This window comes from Cyprinus carpio, chromosome B7 (assembly GCF_018340385.1).
Source record: "Cyprinus carpio isolate SPL01 chromosome B7, ASM1834038v1, whole genome shotgun sequence".
In the NCBI taxonomy this organism is placed as follows: domain Eukaryota; kingdom Metazoa; phylum Chordata; class Actinopteri; order Cypriniformes; family Cyprinidae; genus Cyprinus; species Cyprinus carpio.
The window spans coordinates 17045578-17070274 of NC_056603.1; the positions used below are offsets into that span (position 1 = coordinate 17045578).

General features: G+C 35.8%; 1 protein-coding gene across 3 annotated transcripts in view; it reads right to left on the reverse strand.

Annotated features, from left to right (window-relative positions):
- Nucleotides 1–24697, reverse strand: part of LOC109088853 (nuclear receptor ROR-alpha B) — a 37023-nt gene that overhangs the window by 9211 nt on the left and 3115 nt on the right. Inside the window, exon 2 of one of the 3 annotated variants that reach the window (XM_042727584.1) lies at nt 7989–8018. The exons of 1 other annotated variant lie outside the window; for it this stretch is intronic. In XM_042727584.1, the coding sequence (XP_042583518.1) occupies nt 7989–8018 (30 nt within the window). Of the gene's footprint in view, nt 1–3751; nt 4289–7988; nt 8019–24697 lie in introns of those variants that run through there. One more of the 3 variants, XM_042727586.1, reaches the window with a different exon arrangement.

Consider the following 24697-nt stretch of genomic DNA (forward strand, 5'->3'; position numbering starts at 1 on the left):
TGTGCGGAGTGTAACCTCAGGGTTTAGCTAGCAGAACAACGGTGAAAATATTTTAAAAGAATAAATCGAGGCAGCACCACATAAAACACTCCATTTATTCAAGCAGAAAAAATGGCTATGACTGTTGAAATCACCCACGGGACTGACATCATCTGTAAGTCCAATCTGCTCTTCTAACGTCCAACATTCATTTGGGTAACTACAGTATGACAATGCCATCCTCCCTCAAGCCACGAGCTCGCTTCACGACAGCGCTGTGGTGCATTTCGGTAAATATCAATGTCAAGATGCACTCCTAGTTGGAGATGGCGTCTGTGTGCGCTGGATTGTGTGCCATAGTCGTGCGCAAGCCCCTCAGTGGCTCGGCTGCGGTTGGTTGTGGAAAAGCACGCAGAGATGGTGTGCGAGGCTGTTGAGAGGGGAGCTGGGGGAATAGAGCAGGAGGAGAAATCCATTAAGAGAAGAGCGATGCAGTCGTTCCGGCAGCCCTGAGGCGCATACAGTACAGGATGAAAAAGTAAAACGCATCTCATCACCATAAGAGCGCTCTCTTTTCTCTCTTTCTCTCGGTCACATACGCTCAGACTCGTATGTTTTTTTTCAGCTGCGGACTCTATTTGCAAAGGCATCAGAGCAGTTTGAGAATGACTATTTTCTCATGATTACAGAAAGGGCTAATCCCCTTTGGTTCTGCATGCCGTATTCATTAAGGGCATCCTCACTCTCTCTCATTAGATATGTAAAACCAATCGGCAGTAATTAGTTACTCTGAAGCACAAGACGCTAATCTGGTCTGAATTATGGATTTATACATCAAAGGCACATTCTCCCAGAGCTGCCGCTGAAGTCTTGCAGCAGTAGGTACCGCTGTTCGGCTCTGATGCAAGAGCACGGCTTACAGAGTTGCTATTTTAGACTACAGAAAAGGAGCGTTCATGAGGGCCATATACAGATGAGGATTGTGAATGCATGAATTCTGCACAACAATACAAGGGTTTGTGTGAAGAGATTCGATTGTGGTGGATATTCTTAAAGACTGATTAGCCTGTAGACCATTTCTGAAAACACTTTCACCATGAACAGGAGGATGAAATGCCCTTGTACATCCTCCAAAAGTCAAAAATCTAAAAATGAACACGCATATTAAAAAAAACAGTATTTTATAAAATATTTTACTATTAATATTGCATTGCATAATGCGACTGCATATAGAGAATTTTATTCATAATTTGTCAAAATATGTTTTTATAAATACATATATTCTAATATTATATAATTTGATTTAATATAATAATTTACTACATATACACACTATATATACATATACATATATATATATACATATATATATATATATATATATATATATATATATATATATATATATATATATATATATATATATATTATATATATATATATATATATATATATATATATATATATATATATATATATATATATATATATATATATATATATATATATATATATATATATATATATATATATATATATATATATATATATATATATATATATGTATATATATATATATATATATATATATATATATATATATATATATATATATATATATATATATATGTATATATATATATATATATGTATATATATATATATATATATACACATACATACACACACAGACATTTAATTTAATATCTTAATATTTTGTCAAATAAATTACACACACACACCCTACCTCATATTGTGGAGAAGAAATAATAAAAAAAAATATATTTTGTAAAATATTATGTTAAACAATATGCACATTATAAAAATTGTATTTTATAAGCTATTATAATATTAAATAATACCGCATTACATAATGCAACTGCATATACTTGTATAAAGAATATTCTATTCATAATTTCTCAAAATATGTTTTTTTTTAAAACACACACACACACAAAATTGTATACTGTATGCATTTACTATTATTTATTTCTGTAACATATACATACATATTACCTCATTTTGTGAAATATAGTGTATATATATATTTACTATTATATATTATTATAAAGTATACACGCATATTACCTCATTTTGTGAAATACAGTGTGTGCGTATAGTATAGGACAGAATGTAGTATAATATTATACTATATTTAATAGTACAGTCTGTCAACAGCTGCATCTTCTGATTTTCAGTCAATATAAGTTCACCACTAGATTTTTATCATTTCATCACTTTTACAGACAAGCACCTACAAGCCAACCAATATTTTACAGGTGTGTATCATAATTCACAAACACAGACTTTCACACACAGGAGATTTCTGTTTGCATGTGTCGCTTCCTCCTCATGAGATGTTGTGGTTTAACATAGTTTGGTTTCTCTCCCGGTCTGAAAGTGCTGTCTAAGTAGGAAACATAAAACACAGCACCCAACCAAAGTCAAAGCCTGCAGCTACACACGCGCACACACACACACACACACACACACACACACACACACGTTCCCTCCCCCTTCGGGGTTTTTGTAATCTGTTGACAACACTGACTCACATCGGGTTGAGATAAACACTCCATCATAACAAAGGAGAAAAGAACATTCTGGCACATATTAGACTTAAACTGAGCTTCAATAATGAAAGGTTTTTGCAAACACCTAGACATTATACCATTATTTTCTTATTAGCTAATACTCATTCATTCATTATCTGTAATTAGGGTAAAAAGAAACACTTAAAAGTGAACCTATTATCTGCCCCAAGAACAAAGTGAATGATAACCAAGCCCTTTAAATTCTACATAATTAACTTTCAACCTTAACCCTTATAAGACTCTAAATTAACCTATGCGTACATGAGATTCAGTTGTTCACAATCCCGCCAAGTCAACTCAGGGTTAAATCTTATTAACCTTTAGTCATGATGTCAGCAGGTCAGCCAAGGAAAAGCAGTACTTTCACAAACATTTCTAGCTTTGTTCTTAGACAAAAAGATGGTTGATAACAGAGCACTTTCAGTTGATCTGAAAACAGTGTAGGAGGACACATCTGAAGTGCCGAAATAATCTCTAATCTCTTTGAAAGAGAAGCAGTGGAGGCTTGCACAGATGTTCCGCTGCCCTATACCTTATCACTAATAGATAATGACAGCTGCCAGCAAGACTTTGCATTGCCTGTGTGTGTGTGTGCATGCGTGGTGATTCAGAGTTGGGGGTGGGGGGATTAAGTAAGACACAGCCGTTGGTGGAATAAACAGCCAGGCGCTCCTATGGCAGTCCACCCCTGCTTGCCATAAATAGGTCAATGGAACAACATTCCCCAATCATCCAGCATGGCAACATTCCCATGCCGTGCCAAACAGCCAACATGGCCGCCCATGTATGAGCTGTCAGAAAGACGCCATCGCATCACATCACATCACATCACACACTTACTGACTTAACTTATGCTCACGGCAGTTTCAGACTGACTGAGATGTTCCCTCAAACACACACATGCTTTAATGCATATTACTATAAGATCATTAAAGGTCTAATATTCACTTTGCAATTCAAAATCATAAAAAACATAAACAGTGCACTGAACAGTCCTTGCAATGTTCTGAAAACAAAACTCCCACATTATACATGCAAGAAGAGACATTAAGAGCTGGAAACATTAAAGAAACATTAACACATGCGTATGTGTGTGTGCGCACATTCTCTCATGTGCACACACACACACACACACACACATTTCCACAGCTGTCCCAACTAGGAAATCCCTGTCCTACCTTTCATGGCTGTGATCATTAAGTACATCTTGAGGCTCTGTAGCCACGCTGAGGACCGTCAACAGCCTCGTCTCAAGAGCATGTGCAGGCTGGGACGCAAGCGCTGAGCTGCTGACTGACGGGAGCGCTGCTGTGCCTCTCGTCTCTACCACATGAGAATCCATGTGACCGTGACATAAGGACTAAAACCTTTTCTACCCGCCCCTTCAACCCTTGAGTGACAGCTTTGTCATCCAATGGCTGATTAGTTTGTTGAGTTTTTACTTGACTGTGCTGTTTAAAGGGTTAGTGTTGACTCTCACTTTGCACTGCTGTACAATGTGTTTTCATGATTCTATACTGTATGCAGGAAGTTGTCTGCAGGTAAGCCTTCAAAGTGTCAGAGCAAACTAAAACACTTTCTCTTCCTCCATGAGAGTGTTTCACGGGCATTGGTTGCCTGTCTCACTATTATTACTTAGCACTTTATATATTACAACCTACAATGCATCTAAATGAACTTAAACATATACAATGTGATGGATAAATGCTTTGAGGTACACTCTGGAGGTATTTTGTAGCTCTTTTACATGCATACACAAATATATTTATATATAGATAGATTAAATTGTTAATTTAATTTTATCCATTTTTTGTATATTTTATATTTATTAAAATAATATCTTAAATTCATGCAACCTATTTACTCAAACTACTGTAATTTACAAGTACATGTATGTTTAATGCTACAATTATATTGAAAGCACATACATGCCAAATTAAAATGTTAATTTAACTTTATGTACATAATTAAGAAAATATATTATACAATGTAATGTAAAATGTAAAACAGACTAACAATTCTAAATTCTAAATGTATTTTTCATTTTTTTAAATGAAAGTTAACTTAATCGGGTTTGTGATTTTACTAACGTACTGTAAGCAACTTAAAAGTGTATGTATGTTTAATACAATATAAGTTGAACATACAGTACATACAGAATTTTGATAACATTCATTATGCAAAATTTAATTCTAAATTGTATGTACATAATTTTAATATAACATATATAAACTGATATCACTTTTTCCAGAACTGGCCGACATGGATACTTGTATTTTTTTGTACTTGCCAATACAGAGTACCGATAAATGTATTTTCATTGCATATAGATTTTTTTTTTTTTTAAATACTGGGTACAGAAACCAAAAGAATATGTATAATATTAATTGTCTTAGCTCATTTAGCAAACATATATTACCTTCAGTTTTTTTCACACATAATTATGCCCATTAAAATGTATTTCAAGCTGTATTTCAAGTATTTCAACTGTTCCATTTTTTTCCTCTATGGTATTTAATTTTTAATTTAATAGCACATTAGAGCTGCTCCACTGCAGAGGCTTAGTACTGTAATCACAAGATGTTTTCCTGTAATAAAATATGGAACCGTTCGTTTTCCTATAGCCTACATATATCTTAGAAGTTGTGTTTTTTCACACTGATATATATATGATTATATATATATATATATATATATTATATATATATATATATATATATATATATATATATATATATAATATATCCGTGCTTATTTTATATATATATATATAGTCTGGACCGCGCTGCAAATTATATTCCAAAGCGACTCATATAGTGCAATTAACATCAACAAGCAAAACATACAACGCATGTACACATCTGTATTGGTTCAGAATGAGAGAGACACATAGACTAGAGCATTTCACAAAGACTGCTAGTTTTACTTTCACTTTAATTAAATTGTGTATGCTTTACATTTAAAATAAATGTTTAGAGTGAATGACCCTATATTTTTCTCTGATATATCCTTAAGGTTTAGTTGTAATCCATATGATGCATGTGCTAAGGCGTGAATATTCAATGTTTAATACTGTATTAATTACATACATGTACTTCTTAGACATCCTTAATCTCTAATAACTCCATTCTGTTGTCTCTGGTTCTGTGGTCCGTGTTTCTTTGTCTTAACACAGCACTGTTTACATGGTATCAGCGTTTAGCATCGGGGCATTTTAACGAGTACGAGTAAAAGAGCACAGTATCAGGCCCGATACCGATACCAGTATTGGTGCATCCCTAGTAACATAATAATCAAACAGAATATAATGTAACAAACTAAGTTATCATAAATTATTTTTTTATAAATGTATTTGTATTTTGCTATGTCTCATAGGCTATCAATAGAGTCAGAATTATCAGCATTATACCAGCCATCTGTCTTTAGATATAATTATTTAAAGAGCCCATGTTGACTGACCACTAGTTAAAATCATTATTGTTTCTCTATCCCCCACATAATACAGCCATATATAGTAAAGTCATCAGCAGCACAGCAGTGATTTGAAATTGCATGTGTTTGCCTACAGGATAACTGGCATATTTGAAATTCTACCCATATGTGTTTGGGGTACAAGCACATGCGCATGTAGCCTCATACAGGTCTGGCTGAATCTGAGGGGAACGGGGCCATCTGAATGCTAATGATCTGGCCAGGGCCCAGCACAACACACAACACCCTCTCCAATCCACCATGGCCAGAAGGTCTGCTCAAAGAATCAAGCATCGTGAAAAACCATCTCTGCGGTTGTAAAAGTCACTATTACACAACACAGAAGCTTTAGGTAAGAACCTGCTGGCTAACCTCATTAGGCAACAAGTTTCAAAGATGTGACCTTAAACAACAGTTCATTTACTCAAACTCCAAACCTGTATGCATTTCTTCTGCCAACAAGACAAAACATTAGAGCTTGTTTATTTATTCATCTTAGTTTAATAATGTTTTTTTCCCCCCAACCAATAACCTCACAGACCATAGTTTGAGAACCGTTGCTTTAAACACAAGCCTCTCAATCTAGGTTCTTCTAGAAACGTCTCCCACATGCTGTCCAACTGAGGACTGAATAGCTGAAATAGAGATGCTGGAGCTGCTTGTGCAGGTCTCATGTTTCACGGGCATGGCAGCAGCGTGAGGATGGGGTTCTGTTGTGCGAGACACTCTCTCAGAGAAATTCATCCCTCTGCAATCCTGAACAGATCTCTCACTGGGCTGGGTTTAACTTCAGCAGGACAGACATGCTAATACATGCTCCCAGCTGCTGCTTGTTTGCTTGGTGTCTCCAACACAAACATCAAGACTCGCATACAAACACACATGTGCAAACACCCACAGTCACACTGAATTCTCTTATTTAAGAATGACTAAATAAAAACTGAATGCAATATGAAACTACACGCTAGAATCATATAGCGAGCCTACTCTTTCTAGTTTATATACACTGTCCTTCCAGTACATTCGAGTACACGAGGGACATTTCATCCAGTAAAGGAGATTTCACATCATTCAATGCACAAACAGGAAGTCTCTATTGGTAAACCACAAAAACATCCCGCTAGTGTGCAGTTATTTTCTTGAGCAGCTCCTCTCACCTTGACCAACATTTTTCTGTCATGTTGGCAAAACCTTTTAGCATGAAACCAGTATATAAGAAATGGCTCTCTTCTGTTTCCATAAACACCTACATTTATGAAGGGCATGTACGTTTAGTGGTAAATACGGATTCAACCATGTAAATCAAAATTGTTCAGTGCATTTTTTATTGACTATAAGATACAATAAGTTATATTTATTACAACAGCAATAATAAATAAATTACAAAAAAAGTAATTGTATGTTATACACACAGTTACATATACATAAATACAAGTAATTTGTAACTTTTCATAATTTCTCATTTTTTATTGCTGTTTATAGTATGTGTGTGTACAAATTGTGTGAGGGTGTGTACATGGTAAACATGGTGTGATAGGAGGTGAGAAATATCAGTTACACCACTGGTAAACTACTTATATCTTGCACGAATCTTACAGTACAGTAGGTACTACAACTACAATTATCCTTTTACTTATTAGGAAATGATTTCAATCAGGAATTGAAAACTGATAGAACAATTTTAAAACATCTTTAAACAGCATTTATCATCACAGCCATCTCATCCTAGCATGCATTGTCACTTTCTCACATTAACCCAAAGAAAAAAAGTGGGTGTTAACATTCTCAAGTTTCTTGAATTTTCCAGAAGTTCGGTGTCTCCTCCTCTCTTTAATTACTTTTGTAACAGTCTCCATGATCGTTTGGTTTACTTGAACAAATGGAGTATGTTACTTAGAGATCTGTGACCACAAGAACGTACTCTTATATGAAGACTGTACTTACATGTGTGAGTTTTCTTTGCTGAGGACACATCTAAAAAAAAAAAAAAGAAAAGCAATAAAATAAATATTAAACAGGGCTTGCGATAGAGTTCATACTAGACTCTTAAAAAACATTTTGCTTTAAAACATATTGAAAGAAGTCCATACTTAAGTAGATTAGGATATTAAATTGTATATAAAACAAATTATATTTTCAAAATTCTGTGTTCTGACAAAGTATATAATATATTTATATTAGATACGCAGAATTTTGAAAGTATAATTTCTTGCAATTAATTGCGTCTATGATTCTTTTTGTATTTTCTGTTGAAATTTTAACTGGTGTTGGAAAAATGGTTTCTGTTGTAGCTTTTCCCGCCTTTTTACACTGTAAAATCCAACCTTGTCTGACTTTTCATGCCTATGCATCATGGGAAATAAAATCATTCAAATACCAAAAATCATTTAGCCTTAGAAAGCAAAATAATAATGGAAAAATTATACTAAAATTATACTTAAAAATTATAAAATTATACTATAGAATTATATATGTGTTTGTTATATGCCAACATATTGCTAAATATGAAAATAATAAAAAATACAATGTATATATAGTGAATAATGTACACATTCATGTTTTTTTAATTGCACAGAAGTGAACTGAATGCACTCTGTAATCCCAAGCCATCACAGGTCCTGGTTTATGCTTTAACATTCAGGGCAACTCAGGTCAGCGCAGTCAATCACCATTAATCCATCCACTCCCTTTAATCAGGGCTATTGTACTACAGCCAGCTCTATTGTGATGTAAAGTGTCCATCTGAGAGAAATACAATCTGTCATGACTAGTGATACTGTCGAAACGAGATACAAGTGGTCAATGGCAACTGCCAATCAACAAAGCATTAACCAGTGATTTGTGCCAAATGAACTTCCATCTGCTTGTAAATTAGACTCAGTAATAAAAGAGTTCATGTCCAACTCACAGCACGCAGCATGATGCAAATGAAACAACCAATAACTAATTGAACATTTCACATGAAAGACATAAGGAGACACATGATGGGAACTTTCAGATGTTAGACTGAAGAATCCATTTCATCATGGATGTGATAGTGATATTGTTGAAAATCTCAAGCAGCTGTATTGAAATCTGTGTACTGTACTTGTTAAAGGGATACTCCACCCCAAAATGAATTCTTGTCATTAATCACTTAAAAAGCTTCATTCGTCTTCGGAACACAATTTAAGATATTTTGGATGAAAACCTGTAGGCTTGAGACTGTCCCATTAACTGCCAAGTAAAATACACGGTCAAGGTCCAGAAAAGTATGAAAGACATCATCAGAATAGTCCATCTGCCATCAGGGATTCAACCTTAACGTTATGAAGCCACGAGAATACTTTTTGAATGCGAAGAAAACAAAAACAACGACTTTATTCAACAATTTGTCTCTTCTGTGTCTCTCCGCATCACTGTAGCGTCATTTTGGAAAATATGAACTGAATGCAGGCAGCGTATGCTCTTCAGTGTCAGCCGCGCTGCACGGATGTGTAGCTTTCATACAAATCAAAGCGTAAATACATGTAGAAAATGTATCCTTGTGTCGCGGCAGATGCAGAATAGTGTACAAAGTTTGCATTCAGCGGATATTCTCCAAAATGGTGCTACGGTGATGTGGAGAGACACAGAAGAGACAAATTGTTGAATAAAGTCGTTATTTTTTTTTATTCGTGTACAAAAAATATTCTCGTCGCTTCATAAATTTACGGTTGAACCACAGATGGCAGATGGACTATTCTGACAATGTCTTTTCTGGACGTTGACAGTGTAAGTTACTTGGCAGTCTATGGGACAGTCACAAGCCTCCCGGTTTTCATCCAAAATATCTTAAATTTAAAAGATTTTATGGGTTTGGAACGACATGGGGGCAAGTGATTAATGACAAGAATTCATTTTGGGGTGGAGTATTCCTTTAAATGCCTGAAGGATCTTAAAAAGGTGCTTATAATTGCTTGAACCAGCATATTCATTAAACTGATGAAAAGAGCTTTCTCTTTTCCTAGCTCTTTTTCATATCTTATATTCAGCTGGACCACAACAAACGTTCTGGCTTGAGGCTTTTGAGGAGGCACATTCATTATTCCTCTCCAGCTGAAAATCTGAACGATGAAAAGAAAGGATTTGACTGCAAACCTTTATTTATCCATCTATTTATGAAACGAAACAGGAGAGGCATGAAAAAGAAACGATCCCGCTTTGTCTCGTTCCCATTATCGCAATGCTATACAAGAAGCGGCTTCAGATCTGATGATGCTCAGCAGCGAAATGACAGTGAATCTCCTGTCGTTGTTCTTTCCACCCATTTCTAATCGGTTTAACTCCTCGGGCTCAGTCTCAAATAGCCTCCCCCTGAGTCTCTTTGTTTCTGTCTGTTCACACTGAAATTTCCCTGTAATTCTCCTTCCATGCTCTGAAGAACAGAGAGCATGTAGATGTTCATGGAAAAAATGGCTGAGAGTTGAGAGGATTAGACCACAATAACAATGAAACATTAAAAAGTACCCAGTAAAATGTACTTTCGGTGAGATTATTTGCCGTTCAGATTGTTGGGTTAAAAAAAAGATTCAAATCAATCATCTAAATCATCTATCTATTTGTATGTATGTATGTATATATATATATATATATATATATATATATGTTTGTGCGAATAGTCATCAGTATATATATATATTCATATATATATATAGAGAGAGAGAGAGAGAGAGATAGATAGATAGATATATATATAGATAGATAGATAGATAGACACTCACTAAACACCTACACAATAAGCAGACTGAGACAACACGACCTACTGTGTTTCAAAATGTGTGTCAGTTGGCAGGATTCAGGGTGCATACTGGGTTATTAAATTTTTTAGCATGGCTTTTAGGGGAGAACATGTGTGCTTTCAATCTTTTTGAGAGATTAGTCAGAGCTGAATGACACAGAAACTGCCTCAGGATTGAGGTAAAACTACTCATTTGGCGAATTTCTCAATCCTGTTTAAACCGGACGCTGAAAGGATCGACATCATCCAATAATGTGCCAAATAAACCTTGTTTAACAATGTTAATAGATTTTCAATTTTACCTTTAACAATTAATAAGTGTTTCTGCCGATGATAATTGTGTTACGTATGTTGTAGTGAAACAAACAGATGGTCTCTTCAGTTCAAACCCTGGGGGTCTGATTACTTAATTCACTGATGTTATCAAAGCCAAACACAACACGGATGTGTACTTATGTGATTTTGAGCTATGCAGAGTTGATAGGGTTCATGCAAGGTTGGTTGAGTTCACTCCCACTCACCGAATAGTTTTGAGGCCCTGCTCATATGAGAGGTAATAGGTTGTCAAAGTCATTTGGTGTCAGAAACCTAATGAGAGTTTGACACAGTGACTCTGTAAACCGATTGAAGAGCTTCTGACTCATGGTTAGAGTTGCACTTTCCTTTGAAACAGATATTATTTTTCAGGTGAGCTGACTGTGTTGGGGGTTAGTTAGGGATGCGAGTACATAAATATTTGAAGCTTTAACTTGGAAACACTTAGGAATCTGATATGTTTTATTCATTGTTCAGGCTTAATGTTTAATCAGGTTGGGGCAGTATTCTCACTATGATGAAGAACTGATGTCCCTATCAGAAATGCAAAGATTTTATGAAAACAGCCTTTGTTTTTAAGTCCTGATGATGCAAAGTCTTTTGTTTGATATGACTGATGAAGAATTTACAGCGATCAAAGCACAAAATCCATGTTAAGAAGGATCTTCAAATCAAAAACATGTTCCACAAAGATTCATTCCCTGAACAAATAACATAAATCCCAAAACCTTCACCTTCATATGCCGAAATTATACATCTTTACAACCTAAGCTGCTTACCACTGAATAAATGAACTGAAAAAATATGTGTATAAAATGAATACATATACACTAGTCAAGTCACCTTTTTTTACTGTATATAGCGCTTTTAACAATACAGATTGTGTCAAAGCAGCTTTACAGTATTAAATAGGAAAATAGTGTACCAATAACGCAAAAGGACAATAGTAAACACTCAATTTTCAGTTAAAGGTAGTTCATCATTGAATTCAGTGATGTCATCATCCAGTTCAGTTCAGTTTAAATAGTATCTGTGCAATCAAGTCGACAGTATCGCTGGAGAATAAGTGTCCCCAACAAAGCAAGCCAGAGGCGACTACATACACTTCCGCTGAGCTTGGTAAGATCTGTTAATGTTTCTGAGAGATGTTTTCATTGCTCATCAAGGCTGCATTTATTTGAATAAAAATATAGTAAAAACTGTAATATTGCTAAATTAAATCTATATATATATGTATTTCTAATATATTTTAAAACGTAAGGTCACATGATCCTCAAGAAACATTTCTTGCTATTATTACTTGTGCTGCTTAATATTTTTGTGAAAATCACAATACAGTGCATTATTTTCAGGACTCTCTGATGAACTGAAAGTTTAAAAGAACAGCATTCTACACTTAATCCAAAACTTTTTTAAACAACATTTGTCTAATTGTTGATATTAATAATTATTAGACATTTAGTTTTTATGAGAATTGTTTTTTAATGGAAAAAACATTTCTTCAAAACACCACATTATACTGTAAGTATTTGTAAATTCTTCTATTATGGGAAACAAAATGAAGCAGAAAAAATAAAGAAAAAGAGGTAAGGAAAACTTTTGTCAATTTTATAATTTAATTCTCTATGTTTTTGCAGGATAACATCAAATGCTTTTCTCAACAACAACAAAAAAATATTATTCAGTCCAACATTGGGGGCATTCCAGGGGTCAAAGGGTTCAGACGGACTTGCTTTTCTTACACATGGTTTCTAGTTGATGAGATGAAGCTGGAATGCACTCCTCTCTCTCTTGCACTCTGTTTGACTCTTTCAGTCCTCTTTAAACTCTTAACTATGTCAGCATCAGCAACTGTCAGTTACACTGATGACAGGTATTCTCTTCAGTTTGAAGATCACACTGATATTCATGACAGGCTCTAGAACTGGCTGTACACTCCCTGGGGCTCAAACATACTGATAAACCCCTGAATTCATTAACGTCAAGCAAAAATGAAATATTAAAAAACAGAAATGTTATAAAACGGATAGTTCAGACTCTGGATTTTGATTGGATGAGCCGCGTTGGAAGCCGTTGTTAGATGCAGATAAACCTGTAACTGCTGCACATTCTATGTTAATGTGCCAAGTTTCTACATTGTTTGGCAACAGTAAACAATGACTAAACTAATGTACTTTATTACTTGGCGGAAAAATTATTTACTTAGCTTTTATTTATTAGTTGTATTCATTATTAAATGATTATTTATATTTAAAATAAGAAAAGTTGTGTATTTGTACTACACAATGAACACTTAATTTATACAGCCTCAGACTGTGAAACTGTTCACAAATGCGACCAAAAATTGCATTAATAATTTAAAAGTTATAACTGGCAATCATTGATGATTGTTCATCAGACATCATCTCATTACAGTGCATAGTCTGTGTTTTCTGTATGCAATAACGGGGTTTCAAGAACAATTCATTCACTACATCTATAATGTGATGAATAAACAAAAGACTTGAGATATGAACTAATCATTTATGTTTCTCGATTTATCTTTGGCTGCATTCTAAAGATTTCCTATTTTGGAATATAATGAAAGATTGAATATATGATTGAGCGATATGACCAAAATCTTATTTCGGCGCTGCATTCCGATTGGTTCTGATTGGTTCGGATGGCATACTGCGGGAGGTCGGGGCCGCGGTAAATCGTGCTATAAAGCAATTTAGAAATCGTGCACGCTCAAGTCGTGATTTTATGACAATTTTGATTAATTGCACAGCCCTACTATTTTATTTTTTAATTTAATTAGAAGTAGGCCAACAGCGCCCCCTACGGGGAGTTAGGACCTGGGGGAGGCTGTCGCTGCTGCCACTGCATGTGCTATTACTCTTTACTCTATCATACACCAAACCCGTCATTCTGTACATGCTTTCACAGATTAAATGCAGCCATCCAAAACAGTGACTCTAATCATAATTCAGACAAAACTTTGCTTCAAGAATGAGCCACACTGCTGTCGTGATCTAATCACTAGCACACCCTGAGCTCAAGTCATGCGAGTTAACGTATTCCTCTTATCGGCAAGACATATCGGCATCATTTTTCATATTGGGCCGATGCCGATATTTACATATAAAGCCATTATGGGACGATATTATTCTGATATCAGTCCAATAATATTGTGCATCCCTAATCACGATATAGTTGTTTTTGCTTAAAATAAGGCATTTATGACAACAAAAGTTTTTATACCATGGAAAATTCAGAATTCTTGTCACCAGTGTCAATATCACAAAAAAAAAAAAAAAAAAATAATAGCCTAAATAAAAAAAAAACCTCAAGCTCACTGAAGACAAGTAAACTAATTACAAGCAATAGGACAAAAAACTACAGAAGAACAAATAAAGAAATGCTACATGCACTGTATAAAGTAGACTAATTGAATGTAAAAACACTACATATTCTCCACTGTGTAACTTACAGTATATGTTTCTTCTTATTAGAGTTACAAAAGTGATTTAATCAAGAGTAGTAAGAGATTTTCTCTCTTTTGCTGTTTGATTAAAAAAACGACAAATTTAAGAGCTGCCCAGAACCAATATACTGCTACACGTTTTCTTTCTCAGCTGTCTGCATTCACTTAAGACATACTTAAGGATACTTGCAAAGACAGGCATTCTGACACATACAATTGTGTGTATTTAACCGTTCAAGGCCTATAAAGCGGCAAAAAAAACTCCGTCCAATACTCCCGTGCTCTATGAGCACTGTCTTCATGTGCACGTGGTTTTCAGCAGCGCTCAGACAGTCTCTCAGACAGCACGCATATAGCGAAATGAGTTCTCTTTTGCTGCTGATTGCATTTCAACGGCTTAAAATCAGCACAGCATCATCACGTTACCGCTATAGAGACGATAGTCAAAAATCTCTACTGGTTGACAAATTTCTACTGTCTCTGCTGGTATATCACCCCTAAGTCAGTCCAAAATGTTTTTTTTTTTTTTTTTTTTTTTTTAACAAAACCCAAGCTCATGGTGAGTTAGCCTTTTAAATCTGACACACTTAGTCAACAATTCATTCAGTTCTGTAACTGAGCTAAAAATTTACTCCCTTATTGAATCGTGAGCCATTTTCCTGCTATTTTCACATTTTCATTCATATGACGTATATTTCTTTTTTGTGAGTCTTTTTACTGACTCTCTTTTCATATGAAAAATATTCAGTCACAACTCACTGTTTTGTTGTAATCAATTTTCTGGAGCCATTAACCATCGAGTTACAAAACCAAAATGTGGACAAAGCAACCTCTGTTGAACAACCCCATTTAGCAGATGTTGTGGTCTCCTTTATATTGACATACGCTTTATTATAGCTATAGATAATAAGTGCTGAATTAAAGCCATAATGTGACGGTCCAGAGGAAATGGAGAATGGCAAGCATCAGTCAGTGAAATAGCAGGTAGAGTTTCACATCATATTTAATCGACTCTCCAGTCCATTTCTCTCTCTGTCACATCCTTCACACCACTCTTTCTTTTGTATTTTTCCATTAGTCTATTTCTGGCTGACAAGCTTACAAGAGATGATGATCGTATTTACGTAATAGGCACACATGAGCACACACACACACACGGACACACACCCACAGAGATCCAGACAGCACTTACACAAACACTCCCACTGTGCATTACAGCACAGTACTGAGATTATGCCAAATTGGGTTAGTAGAGCAGTACTGGGTTACACAGAACAACAAACACACACTGGGGAGGTACGAGAGGGGAGGAGAAGACAAGAAGGAAGATAAAGGGAGGGGAACGAGTGGTCATGAAGTGGACTGCCAACACCAGCTCAGTTCATTGCTTATGACCAGCTCTGCATGTTAATCTCTGCGAGTAAAAAGCATGTTGATGTGCCCCTGCCGGGCGTAATGAGGGGGCTATCGGCTCCTACTGTGGAGAGGAAAATAACGGTTATGCACCAAAAGGAGGGAGAGAGCGAGAGATCACATAAAGAGATCATGGAGAGTGTGTGTTAGCAGCAGGATAACAGAGCTTAAACCTCCGAAGGGATTAATAAAATCTGGTTTCCAGGGACTCTGGGATATGTGAATTTAAAGGTTTAACCATGCACAACAGCCAGAGAACTGGAAAATATTTTCCAGAGTTTTTTAGTAGCATATTTGTCAAACAATTCAGAAGATAAAGTGGGGTTCAAAAGTCTAATACCTCTTGTGAAAATGCTTCTATTTGTATTTTTATATTAAGCAGAATAACTGTTTTCATCATGTTCAAGAAATGTTTCTTGAGCACCAAATCAGTGTGATTTCTGAAGGATCATGTGATACTGAACACTGGATTAATGACTGCTACTACATTAAAAAACAAAACAAGTATCTAAATTAAAACTTTATTAAATTGATTTAAATTGATTTTCAAAAATCCTTAGCATTTTGTTTGTTCCTTTTTTGACAGCAGCACTCAAGCTTAACTCCACAGGTTTTTAATCAAAAAATGTGTAAAAAAAAGATCATGTTCTCTAGCATGACTTGAGAATTATCCAAACACTCAATGGGAGCAAGAAAAACTGACCGTCTTTGTGCAAAGGATTTCTCATGATAAATGTCACATCTTTGCCTAATTATTGACTTACAAATGGCGCAGATTAAGAAAAAAAGTATTTTTCATTTTACGTCATAATGTTTCATAATGTAAATGTTTGCAAATCCTCAAACATCCTGTTTATTTCCAGATTTAAATTAATTTTGAATCCCATATTTTCAAGCATGGTCTCAGCTTTTGGCCCCCACCTTTGTATATGTTAGAACTAGGAGCAAATGCTGCTCTGTCAATAATCTGTTCATAAAACCATCTGCTAATGTACAGATGCCAGTATAAATTCTTACATAATATGTTGCTTTTATGAATCACCCACGAGATGTCACTAAAAGATTTGATCACATTTCACAGCATGAGAAAAAGGTCATGATGTCAGCTTTATGAAGACTACCGCCCCCTCATGGCACAAAAAATAATGCATGTAATCAAAGTCCTCAAATCCACCAACTATTGAACCTACTTGAGCATAAACAGGCAAATAAAAGGGAAAACATCAGCATTTATATTTCAAACCTGCTGTAAGTATTTCTAATATAGGCTACAGGCAAAAAATGAGAGCACAGAAGGAGAGGCGGAAATAGCAGAAGCAACTATGAGATAGAGAGAGAGAGAGAATAAAATACACTTTGAATGTAGACTTTATATAATCCCAATCACTAAGGATTAGCTTCACTTTACATAAGCCCACGGCTCGGCTCTCTCCTCCCTCCCATCCGGATGCTGCATCTGTCAAATTACTCATTTCAGCCACTGCCAGGTTTCCACTAACAACAAATCCACTAGCATCTTCTCTCCGAATGACCGGTGCTCATGTTTTCACTTGATAGTCTGGACCAAATTAAACATTTAATCTTGGAAAAGGTAACTGTCAGAATCCATTTTAAGTCCTGATGTTTGCTATAGTTTGCTTAAACACTGATGTGTACTGATGCATATTATTAATAGCACCCATACCGTGACACTTTTAGCAGGTAAACAATCTGAGTTTAATCGGAGAGCAGCTAATGCATCTGAGTCACCAAATCACACACACACACATTTACAGCCAGCCATAACATTACAATTCAAGCAGACGCGTAACAGTGACAGACATGATGATGAAGCATCTTTAAGAACTGTTCTGCTCAATTGCACATGGAAGATGTTTATTTGACAAACTAGTCGCTGAAGGAGGAAGCATATATGTGTTTATAAGTGCATCGAAACTGAGACAGAGCTGGCGGATTCAGTCCTTCCACTGCTGCGTTTAACAGGATGGAGGATGAGTTTAATGGAAAAATTTAATGGCTTTATTGACGTCTTCTCCGCTTTAAAATTCCACATCGGTCTTACTCTGGATGCAGATTTCCCCGGGCCGCAGTCATGTCTGCCTGCTTCTTACAGCGCCGCTCACTCTCACGATCTCAAATTCATCAGCACAAACCCCTCTGCCTTTCATCTAATCCACAACACTACTGCACTGGCATAGGGGAAAGGCATTTTCTTTCAGATGTTATCTCATGGTGTGCTCTCACTTTTCGTTTAATAACAAAGGTGAATGAAAAGCCTGAAAATGCCAAAGACACCTGATGAAACAAGAGATTCGCATACACAACGCCTAGTTTTAACTGATGCACTGGTCGGGACAACTGGTTTGCCCTGTTTGGATGTGGCCACCGTCACGCCTAAAACTTTCCTTGTGTAATGTACACAGACATACCACTCTGCTCTATTTTCACTCGCATCTTTACCGACGGGGCAGCATACTGTAAGAGCAGATAGAATAAAGAGAGAGAAATGAAAGAAAAGTGGAAAATGGAGGATGCACTTTTATTCAGCAAGGATGCATTAAATTAATAGTGACAAAGACTTATTAGAATGATTATTAGAATTATAAGATGTTTATTAGATCTGACATATTAGAATGATTTCTAAAGGATCATGTGACACTGGAGTAATGGCTGCTGAAAATTCAGCTTTGAAATCACAGGAATAAATGACATTTAAAAAAATTATTTGAATAGAAATCAGTCATTTTTAATTTGTATTAATATTTCACAATATTACTGTTTTTACAGTGTTTTTGGTCAAATAAGAATTGATCTGGTAAGACCTGGTGAACAGAAGACACTTCCTTAAAAAATATTTTAAAAATCTATACCGAATCCAAATATTTGAACTTTTTTTTTGTTTTTAGAAGTGCTTTTGTATGTTGATTTCAAACATGCAGTTTACTTAGAATATATATTTTTTTCATTTTTCTGCTCTAGCTCTAAATATAAAATGTATAAAATATCATTAAGCTACAACAAAAGAAGTGTAAACTATATTATAGAGGCTGAATTTAATCAAAAAGTTGAATTGTATTATCAAGCCAAGTTCATTTTTTATTTTTTTTTATAACTGTCTGGTCCAGGCCAAAATCACCCAATAAAAAATCTAAACTGTGAATTATAATATTCTATTTATTTACAGGTTCCTACTGTGAACACTTTATAGTGTACCAACATGCCCTATAGATTGTGTTCAATAAACTGTATCTTTTCTTCTGGGCAATGACAAAACAAGAACACAAGAACAGAACATACTGAACATTTATCAAAAGCTGAACTGGTACTTCTCTATGGTCAATGTGGTTACAGTATAACTTCAACAAGAAGGTCTGTGATAACAACCCAGAGGAAGGTGTAAATAACTTCAGTTCTGCTACTGTATAAGGCCCCGTCCACACGGAGACGCGTTTCTGTGAATACGCACAAATTTTTTATCGGATAGGCGCTTCTTCCACACGGATCCGGCGTTTTCATAAGGTGAAATCGCTATTTTTTGAAACCGGGTCCCAAAGTGGATAAATTTGAAAACGCCATCTTTGCGTTTTCGTCTGGACAGCTAATCCGTATATTTTCTGAAACGATGACATCATCAGCCCACGTCTCCCCCCTAGTCAGACACCGCTACGTCACGTAACAGCAACAAAAACATGAACAAACACTGAACGATTGTCTTTTTATTAACTAACATTAACACAGATTAATAAATGTATTGTTCCATGTTCGTTTGTGTACCACGCGCAAAGTTTATGAGCATAGTCCAAGTCTTCTTCTCCGTTTTTAGTGTATCTCTGTGGCAGAATTACAGCGTCACATGCTGGTCTGGCATGTATACTACATCGTTTTGCGGTTTCGTGTGGACGCGGATATTTCTTGAGACGAGGAAAAAAAAGATCGGATTGGGGTAAGCTCCGTCTCCGTGTGGACAGGGCCTAAGAGATTTATAAAGTTACATTACTGGTTCATTAAATATTCCTGCCTGACACCGGCCACTTAATTAAACAAGATAAGATGGCCTGTTTTAAAAGGTCTAATTACAAAGCCCTTTAACAACTGATAACAGAGTAAATTACAACAAAGATCACAAGAAGAAGAAAAAAATTCCAACTTTAGGAAACAGTTGTTCTCTCATTGTACTGTATGGCACATTGCATACCAGCTTATTTGCAGATGTGCTGTGTCAGGACAGCTGAACCACCTGCCTTTACCAGTGGGAGAACTGTCACTGAAGACTAATAGCCTGGCCTCAATCCAGTAGCTTAATGAATGAGATGTTTACTCTTACATGGCAGAGGCCAAACATAATGGCCAAATGGCCTATTCAGTATGCTGAGAAAAAAAAAGACACGTTCACTTGAATAAGACTGCATGTGTAATTACTCAAAAAGGTCAGATTATCACTGCTAACAACTGATTTTGTGTGTAAGTTTGTGTGGTTATCCCTGACAGAATTTATGCTTACTTAATTATTAATTAATAACATTTAGTGGGCCTGCATGCAGAAATTTTCAAATTAATTGTGAAATGATAACTACTTTTTATATACTAAAGACTTTAGACCATGTGAAATTGAATACGCTTTAATAAAAAGCTATCTATATTTAACAATGCATTAATACGGTTTAATGTTTAGTCACTATATGAAACATCAGTGTCGATAGCTTTTGATGTTTTTGTCATGAGAAATATTTCTACCTATAACAGAAAATTCTGATAAAATACAGCTAAACCTGAAACAAAAACAGAAGTCCCCTTAAAAAGATCAAGTGTTACTATATTTTATAGAACAATGACTTCGCTAGTGAAAATGTACATCCATCAAAATGATGGATCGTCTAACTTTAAAACTGAAATTGTGAAACGGGCTGGATTTGGCCTGTGGGCAACCATTCCAGCAGGCCTGCTATATAGTATATACTGCGCATTATTCTGAACTCAAGCACTAAGCTAGTATTGTATTCTGAACACAGACTATAGGCCCGTTCACACCAAGAACGATAACTATAAAGATAACTATAAAGACAACTATATTAGCGTCCACACCAGCGAATGATAACGTCTGTTTATTCTCAGCACACGCTCGTCTGCCACTTTAAATTTTTGAGCTCGTTATAGCAGGATGAATTCTGAATGGATGTCAATGGCTGCGTTTCCATCCACCGATTTTTATGCACATTTTTGGAATATAGCCCAAAAAAAAAAAAAAAAAAAAAAAAAAAAACGCTGGATGGAAATGCCAAGATGCGCACAAATTCTAAAAATGTGCAAATAAAAAAAAATTATGCGCGCATTTGAGTAGGATAAACTTTTTATCTGATAAGAAAAAATGCACGTAAACTATGATGGAAACACCATGTACCGAATAAATTCCTCCATGCGCACCGGAAGAGTCATGTGATGGGATAACTTGAGTAGCAGCGGACCAATCTCACTCACAGCATCTATATGTTGTTATGGTCATTCTGAAATGCCTGAGCAAAGTCTGTCGTCAAAGTATTTCTGTATAATTGTCTTATACGACTGTGTTTCCAAACAGGAGTGTCCACCTCCGAAAGCAATGACCGCATTTATTGTGTTACTGCTCTCTCTGAGGTGCAAGTAATTTATATCATATATGAAAATTATTATATAGTGTCTTTTCCTATATTCTTAGTCATATTTAGTGCCACAGTTTACCAGGAAGTGACGATTTTGTTCTCTTTGACCCGTTGGATGGAAACGGTGCTTTATTCGCATATGTTTTATGCAATATTCCAGTTATGGGCACAAGTTTAATTTGAATCTTTGGATGGAAACATAGCTAATGTTTATATCGTTCATCAGCTGGAAAAATTGTGATTCCAACAATATTGTTTCTCAGTGCCTTTATCGTTATAGCCGTGGTGTGGACTTTGCTATTCTTTAATATGGAGAACAATTTTTAGAACTATGTCTTTATCATTATCTTTAGTTATCATCCTTATTGTAAATGGGCCTCTAGCTCAAAAAACAGCAAAGCTTGGCGCTAGCAACACCAAGGTCACGGGTTCAATTCTCAAGGATAAATTGAATGTAATGTTTGTCACTTTGGACAAAAACATCCGTAAAACCCATTAAGTGCTGCCCTCGTGCAGGTATTACAGGCCACATTAAAGGAAAACCGGACACATCCTGAATGTTTAATTCACTCACTTCTCTGTGCTGAATTTACAATGTGCTGTTTGAGATTATGGTTTGTCTGCCAGCTGCTCTGACATCATTCAACAAAAGTCTAACTTTCTGCCAATGCCACGAATCATCCATCCATCCAGGAATGTGTGTGTGTGTGTGTGTGTGTGTGTGTGTGTGGTGTTCCTCCAGCTGCACAAGAGAAAGGAAGATGTTTTGTCCAGCCTGCCTGACATGACACTCAGACAAATGATAGAGAGATTATCGCACTGTTTAGACTGGAACGCAGCTCACTGGAAAATAGGTTTCAACACATAACATCTTCTCTTGGAAGGTCAGTGTGCGTACTGACAATTTATCAAATTAAAGAGAGATTAGATGTTTCAACTAAACTCAAGCACTAAAGCTTCTGTCGCAAGAATGTTGTGAACACCATCAGCAATGACGAAAGAGTCACTCAAAGAAACATTCCTGCAGAGAAAGAACTTGCAAAAGCACAAGGGATGTGCAAAACTGCATATTTTCAAAGCTGTCTGGCCAGTTCACTGAACGACTAGTAGAATAATCTCTCGAGTTATAGGAAAAACTACAATATGTGCAAAACAACATATTTTTGACTAGTCTGTGGGTTGGCTGACCGACAAGTTGACTAACAAGTCTCTGTTCAATTAGGTTGGTTCTTGGCCATATTTGGCAATGCTTCTAGACAGCCATTTCGGGCATCCAAGACCACCTCCTATCTACTTGAATGGGTAAACATCAAAATCTCAAAAACTGCTGGGCAAACCCACATTTATGTAACATATTTCAAATCAGCAGCAAAATCTGACATGAAGTTTTCCATAAATGTTGTTTCTATCATATGCTCAAATAGCATGAAAAAGTGTATATTTCATGTGCATCTCAGGACACTGGCTGTTTCTATGGGAACTGGAGTTTCTAACGGCAGCTGCAGTAATGCGATAACTTTACCAACTGGTGATTGTCTCTTTTATTTAGTTTAAGGCAGGGCCTGTTCTGTCATACTGCACGTTGAACTTTCTCCCATTTGTAGTAATATGAGCGAACCATCTGAAAATGCTATGCCAAAACTATTTCAAGACATCTTTATTTGGAGGTTGTTTCAAAACAGCTTCACAGTAGTAAACAGGAAAGTAACAGAATCAACGATGCAAATTTTAATAATGAGGCAAGTCTAAAGTTCTGCTGTAAAGCAGCTGCAGCAAGACAATAGTGTCATTATTCAGCTTCGGTTCAGTTCAGTTCAATAACTGTGTGATGTTCATTCATTATAATTAGCCCTTGTGAGGGACCCTTTACTAAAATATAAACAGCTACATTTTTTGATATTGATATTGTAAGAAAAATTAAGAAAAAGTGTGCTATTATAAAAATGTTTTTCACATAATTACATAACTGGCTTATGTTGTCATGATTGTACTAAGAATAATTACTAAAATATCTGAAAAAATATTTTATTTTAAATGTTCAGTATTTTCTATGTATCAGCTTTTTTCTACACACTATTAGTGGTAGATGTAGAAGCAGATGTAGAAACATTTAATTGAATTGGAATGAATTCAATTTGCAAATGTTATTTATTCTGTTAAAAACTAGGACTGTCAGTAGAATAAAATGATTTCAGTTAATTGACCCTTCGCCAGGAGTTTGAGAAAGGTCTTTGTGAAAGGTCAATTTCATGGTTTTCGACTTCACATGGTCTTTAGAAATCAGGACCCCAGAGCTAGTCAGCCTCACTAACCAATTAGCTCCACTCCTACAGAGCAGAAACGTCACATTTTTGACCTACTAATCATTGACTGTATTACACAATATACCAGAATGAGTCATTAGGAACCTGTGAGGTGGAGCTGCTCTGAATGTAAACAATCTAGTATCTTTCTGGTACATGCTGCAGGGGAAACATGAGGCCATGTGGCAAGACTTGAACCACGGTTACAGCCCAACAGGGAGTACACAGAGTACAGTGCAGAGTATTCAGATAAACTCATCCAGAACGCTCACCCCCCATTCTTCTGGAATCTCACTGAGCAAGAAGGTAAAAAAACAGCAAAAAACATTTCAGCAAAGGTCATCTTAACTACGTGTTCCCCTCTGACTTAATATAAGTGGTTTACAAGGCGAGTCATTTTCAGCTCAGGTGGAGATATTTCACTTTGGTGTAAATGGGTAAAGACAGCAAATCTATAATTTTGTATTTGGCATTTCAAACTAAATACAAATCCTTGGACAGAAATGGAGCTTTACATGACAAATGGACAATTTCCTGGAACTACCGACTTTGGTAAATGAGTGTAAAGTGAGATTCCAAACATCAGAGTGCATCATGTAATCAAATATTCCACCAGATGGACAATGCATTTCTCCTCTACCTAAAAGCAGCAGTTAATGATTCATATCTACTTGAGAGAGCTTGCCTTCATATCAACAGCTCCTCAATAACCGCATTTACAATTACTTCAATGTACCGTACTTTTGAACCGTCTAAATCCA